This window comes from Rhinopithecus bieti, unplaced genomic scaffold, assembly GCF_001698545.2.
Source record: "Rhinopithecus bieti isolate Rb0 unplaced genomic scaffold, ASM169854v2 scaffold_24392, whole genome shotgun sequence".
NCBI classification, from domain to species: Eukaryota; Metazoa; Chordata; class Mammalia; order Primates; family Cercopithecidae; genus Rhinopithecus; species Rhinopithecus bieti.
The window spans coordinates 5,281,055-5,287,008 of record NW_016812542.1 but is presented as its reverse complement, the minus strand read 5'-3'; the positions used below and the strand labels follow the sequence as shown (position 1 = coordinate 5,287,008).

Sequence of the window (5,954 nt, the reverse complement as noted above, 5' to 3'; positions counted from 1 at the left end):
GATCCACCCGTCTCGGCCTCCCAAAGTGCTGGGATTACAGGCTTGAGCCACCGCGCCCGGCCTCATTCTTTTTTTTTTTAATTTAATTTTTCTTTTTCTTTTTTTTTCGAGACTAGGTCTTGTCATGTTGCCCAGGCTGCTCTCGAACTCCTGGGCTCAGGCAATCCTTCTACCTTGGCATCACAAATTACTGGGATTACAGGTGTGAGCCACCAGGGCTGGCCCAACTTCATTCTTTTGCATGTGGATATTCAGTTGTTCCAACATCATTTGTTGGAAAGACAATTCTTTCCCCCACTTGATTATCTATGGCCCTTCTTTTTATTTATTTATTTTTTTAGACAGGGTCTCACTCTATCACCCAGACTAGAGTGCAGTGGCACAATCTTGGCTCACAGCAACCTCTACCTCCCACACTTAAGCGATTCTCCTGCCTCAGCCTCCTGAGTAGCTGGGATTACAGGCACATGACATCACGCCTGGCTAATTTTTTTTTTTTTTTTTTTTTGTGGCGATGGGTTTTCACGATGTTGTCCAGGCTGGTCTCGAACTCCTGGACTCAAGTAATCCACCTACTTCAGCCTCCCAAGTGCTGGGATTACAGGCATGAGCTATTGCACCTGACCTCCTTTGACCTTCTTAAGCCGGCCCTTTCTTTGTCCTGTGTCTTCATCTTCTGCGTTACCCTCACCCAGCCTTGTCCTCCATCTCCAGATTCACTAAATGATTTACTCTGTATCACCTCTGGCCCACTTCACCGCATGCTGTTTCTTCTACTGGAAAGTCTCCCTGCCTCTCTTCCCATATCACTTGGATATTTTCTCTAATGATCTGGCAGGTCTAGGCTTAGATATCACATCTTCCAAAAAAACCTTTCCTAAGTCCCCAAGAATGTTTTGGGAACAGCAATTCTGTGCTCCCAAGGACGCTGTACTTAACCTCAATGTGATGCTTAACATACTTGTGTATATCTTACTCCCACAAAAATACTCTTCACAGATAGGAGCTTTTTTTGTGCCTGGCATGTAGTAGGTACTCAATAAATATCTGATGAATCCCAGAAGTCAAGGAAGAGGACAATTTTGAGAAGGAAGACATAATTAGAACTGTGTATTGCTGCAGAAAGTTAGGGAGAATAAGATCTGAAAAAGTCACTGGGTTTTGACTATTCTCGTCATGACAAATAGGGAAGAGTTTCAGTAGCATTGTGGATGCAGAGGCCAGTGTGGACACAGAAACCAGAGTTAAGGAGTGAATTGCTGATGAGAGAGTGAAGCTTTAGTTACAAACTTTTTTTTTTTTTTGAGACAGAGTCTCACTGTGTTGCCCAGGCTGGAGTATAATGGCATGATCATGGCTCACTGCAGCCTCAACCTCCTGTGCTCAAGTAATCCTCCTGCCTCAGCCTCCTAAGTAGCTAGGACCACAGGCACATGCCAGCACAACCTGGCTAACTTTTAAATTTTTTGTAGAGACAGGGTCTTGCCGTGTTGCCTAGGTTGGTCTTGAACTGCTGGCCTCAAGAGATCCTCCCACCTCAGCCTCTAAGGGAGGCTGGAATTACTGGCATAAGCCACCATACCCAGCCTAGTTGCAACCTATTTGTGCCCAAGTTTATTGGTGAGGAAAGGAAGGAACTAGATTGGCACTGTGAAACAGCTTCAAGGATAGAGTTAAGGGATTCGTTTTATTGCTATTTGTCCATCTGCTACTTTCCTGCACTTCAGAGATTTTGACTTCTAATGAGAGTCCCTTTTATGGCTTTTTATAATGTCAATTCCAGGGATTCAGCCATGATTTTCCTGCCTGCCCTCCTATGACCATATACCTCATCCCTACCTCTGCCTGTGTTTGAACATAGAAGTGCATACACACACACACATGTACACACATGGACACCTTGATTTAGGCTGATCTCAGCATCCCAGGTATCTAAAGAATTTGGGAGTGACCAAAAGTCTCCTCAAATGCAGATAAGCTATATGTGCCTCAGCAAAAGATATCCTATGGGAGTTGTTTGGGTAGAAAGGAAGCAACAAGTCTCCTGACATCTTGGCAGCACCAAAAGACTGATAGTCTTCTCTGTCTGCCCTTCATTCCCTTGTGTCTCCCCTGTGTTACTCATATAGACTAGAATGAAATGGCTTTAAGATTTTAATTTTTCATCCCCCTACTGATTTATCTTCAGCATTGATCCACTTGCTGCTATTTGTCATTTTTCTCCCAGAGGTAGATATGCCTGATCATGAGCCCCCCAGCCTGACCAGCTTTCACCACCAGCCTCACACAGCTCACGTGGTACCCCATACCTTTCAGATGTATCTCCTGATCCATCTGCCCCTCTGAAAGATGTCCCAGCAAGGCGAAGCTGGTGCAGTGCTGAGGCACCCCCTCAGGTTCGTAGCCCAGCTCCACCTGCCCCTTCTCCAGGGCATACCTCCCATCCACAATGGAGCCCGTTATCACTTGCACCCTGCTCAGGTTTGCTGGATGGTTCAGAATCACTGTCAGGTGGTTTCCTATACTAAGGTTGTGTGTCCAAAAGAATGACTCATCCAGAGTGTAGGCCTCCCAGGGGAAATGCACATCGGAAACCTGCATATCAGTGAAGACAGCTCCAGGTGGGTTGTTGGGACCATCAGCATTCTTTTTCTGAAGTGCTGTGGCCTTCTGCTTGTGATCAAAGGCGGTGTAGGAGACCCTGCGGTAAAATAGGAAAGGTTTGCAGAGGATTGGGCTTTCCTGGACCAGGAGCATACGGAAATGAGAAATCAGGCTGTCAAGGGGTTTCTCCTTGTAGAAGAGGAGGAGGAAATGGGCCAGGAGCGGGAGGTCCCTGCTGTGAAAGAGTTTGCCAAGGAAGCCCATATTGGAAAACTCCAGTAGCGCCCATGAGTTGGACTTCATGGTGGTCACCCTTGAATGAATGTGGGTGACAAAGTTGGGGGCAAAAAAGGCATTGTCCTCTATTAACAGGAAGTAATCAGAGAGCTTTGTGGCAAAGCTCATGAGGAAGGCGTGATCTACGTTCTGCTTGGAGTAGAATTCGCCACGAAAGGCTTCATCTCTGACACTGTCAACAGTGGGGTAGGCATCGGATGGAGCATGGATCATTAGCAACTGCCCTTTCAAGATCTGTGGGCTGAAGAGGCTTGAAATATGGGCAACAGTTTCTCTGAGCCAGGTGAGGTCAGAATCTGCCAGGTGGACCAGCACCGTGAGGTGTTTCTGCTCAGCCTTAGAGGAAACACGGAACAGGGAGACCAATGTGTACAAGAGGCTGCTTCTGTCCCCTTGCTGCACTGACGATATCCCCACTGTCAGCCATGCTGAGGAGAGGTAAAAATAGGGATGACTGTTAGTGCACAGTGATAGTGACCATCGTCAGAAGGGTTAGGGGTTGGGATCCTATGGGGGACCTTCACTCTTCCTTCCTCCCTCTTATTTCCCACCTGTTTTTCCCTTTGGCAGAGGGGATGTTTACATCCTTGCTGCTCAAAGTGTGGTCCTTAGTCCAGCAACATCAGGCTCATCTGTAAGCTCATTTCAAGTACAGAATCTTGATCCCTACCTCAGATTTAATCAGAAGCTGCATTTTCACAGCATCACCAGGTAACTTGTATGCACAGTAAAGTTTGAGAAGTACTAAGCTAGGTGATGGTGAGTCTCTGTGGGTTCTGCTCAGTCTTCTTTGAGCCTGGAACTTTGTGGCATATGGTTTAGGGGCTCCATAAATATTAGCTATTATTTTAGTTATAATTGTTGTCAATTATGTTATTATATTGTTGTCAATTGTTGTCATCTTTCCAAAGCTGTCCTTTGAAGAAGATATATTAGGAAAAGGACTTCCCCTGGAAGTCAGGAGCCCGGAGTTTTTGTCCCAGTTCTGCTACTGATTGTGTGATCTTGAGCAAGTCCCTTCAGCCCTGAGTTTAGTTCCTGATCCATAAACTGGGGCAGTTGGACTATGCGACTCTAAGACCCCCTCTAATCCAAATGTTCTCTAATCTAGTGATTCCACCTTCTTATAGCAATTAACTTTAGTAGCTGGCCAAGCAGGGCAAAAAGAAAAGTAGTAGCCAACTTTATCTTTTTCCTCCTTCCTCCTCATACTGCTGATATATAAATATTTACCTTGGGGGAAGGAGGAGAGAATTAACTGCCAGATTCTTTCTTTTTTTTTTTTGAGATGGAGTCTCGCTTTGTCGCCCAGAGCAATGTCCGCTCATTGCTACCACCGCCTCCCAGGTTCAAGTGATTCTCCTGCCTCAGCTTCCTGAGTAGCTGGGATTACAAGTATCCCCCACTGTGCCCAACTAATTTTTGTATTTTTAGTAGAGATGGGATTTCACCATCTTGGCCAGGCTGGTCTCGAACCCCTGACTTTGTGATCCACCCACCTAGGCCTCCCAAAGTGCTGGGATTACAGGCATGAGCCACCACACCTGGTCATTGCCAAATTCTAATATTCCTGGGCACAGTCTGTCTTTCTCCTTCCCTCCTCTACTTTCCTTCCTATCTGCCTGATCTCTCTGGCTGGCTGTCCCTACTTACCCTGGGATACTGAATTCCTCCCTCTTGTTGGTACTCACTCTTTCTTCTCTTCTGGATTTTTTCCATATATTTGAAGGTGAGGTTCTGCCAGTCTTCGAGTGGTCTTGGGTCCTTCCTGCTGTTATAACTGGCCTCCTGGGGCATTGACAAGGGTAAACATATATATCCTTTCATAAAAAGAACAAAGTTTACACCCCAGTGGCTCCCCATCAGCTTTTCTAGGGAAAGAGGTGGAGTGAACCATTCTCCCTAAAGTGAGCCCAGCACATTCTCAGGATACCTGTCCGTTGGCTAAAATATCCAGGGCTCAAGCAGTATTTACTCTCTTCTTTACCTTAACGAATAAGGAAAATAAGTACAGCTTCTTCATGGACTAATAGGCCCAGGTCCCTACCCCCATTCCCTTTGGAGCTTCCTGCTCTCAGGTGAAAAGGTACAGGAAGGAAGAAAGCCCAGGGGTTTTCAAGAATCTGCCTGTCCACACCATTTCCACCCTATATTCCCAGTTCCCAAACTGATAAGGCTCAAGCCTTGCTACTTGGCCTTTGATAGTCATCACTTTTTGGTCATCTTCAGTTTCCTTGGGGATTTTCAAAGTGATGAAGAGCCACAGGAATACGATGCCCACTGAGGGTATGAAGCATTTCCTAATGGAACACCGCATCGTGTCTGTGTCAGGATACGGTTCCTATAGCAAGAAGTCAACATGTACAGCTGGAGGACTCTCTCCCTCCAGTCCATGCCTAGAACTTCCCTTCTGCCCTATTGAAGGCTTCCCCACTTGTATTAACCACCCTGTGTCTGCCCCCATATTCTACCTTTCCTCATCGTTAACTTATTTCCAAGATCTCAGCTCACTATGACCTCTGCCTCCTGGGTTGAAGCGATTCTCCTGCCTCAGCCTCTTAAGTAGTTGGGATTACAGGCACGTGCCACTGTGCCTGGCTAATTTTTGTAGTAGTAGACGGGGTTTTACCATGTTGGCCAGGCTGGTCTCCAACTCCTGACCTCAAGTGATCCGCCCGCCTCAGCCTCCCAAAGTGCTGAGATTACAGGCATGTGCCCGCCATTCAAGCACACCCTTTTATCTGATCTAGGAACCTGATACAATACAGCCTTATTCCCGGCCTAAAGAAGGAAGGTCACTTGTCTCGTGATAATATTTGTTGCATTCACTTCATATGCTTGGAGATTCAACTTCCCCAAAGTCTCCCCTACTCAAAATGATGAAGGTTGGCTTAGGCTTTAGTGATACAGTCAATTTATCTGAGTAAACAGATGGCCATTGTACTCTCCTTACCCCTGCTTTTTTATTTTATTTTTTGAGACAAGGCCTCGCTCTGTTGCTCAGATTGGAGTGCAGTGGTGTGATCATGGCTCACTGCAGCCTTGACCTCTCG

The 5,954-nt window shown here is 46.3% G+C and overlaps 1 protein-coding gene across 1 annotated transcript; it reads right to left on the bottom strand.

Annotated features, from left to right (window-relative positions):
• Positions 1-2,137: 2,137 nt before the first annotated feature.
• On the bottom strand, positions 2,138-5,242 carry MGAT4E (alpha-1,3-mannosyl-glycoprotein 4-beta-N-acetylglucosaminyltransferase-like protein MGAT4E). The gene is made up of 3 exons (NM_001422520.1): positions 5,114-5,242; positions 4,593-4,689; positions 2,138-3,329 (listed from the first exon to the last, which is right to left on the bottom strand). The coding sequence occupies exons 1-3, from the start codon at positions 5,216-5,218 to the stop codon at positions 2,206-2,208; spliced, it is 1,326 nt and encodes a 441-aa protein (NP_001409449.1). The 5' UTR covers positions 5,219-5,242; the 3' UTR covers positions 2,138-2,205.
• Between the last annotated feature and the right edge of the window lie 712 nt (positions 5,243-5,954).

Coding starts and splice junctions, on each gene's coding strand:
- MGAT4E (NM_001422520.1), bottom strand. CDS start 5,218: ATGCGGTGTTCCATTAGGAAATGCTTCATACCCTCAGTGGGCATCGTA. Junction 4,690..5,113: donor AAACTGAAGATGACCAAAAA/GTGATGACTATC, acceptor TCAATGCCCCAG/GAGGCCAGTTATAACAGCAG. Junction 3,330..4,592: donor AATCCAGAAGAGAAGAAAGA/GTGAGTACCAAC, acceptor ACCTCTCCTCAG/CATGGCTGACAGTGGGGATA.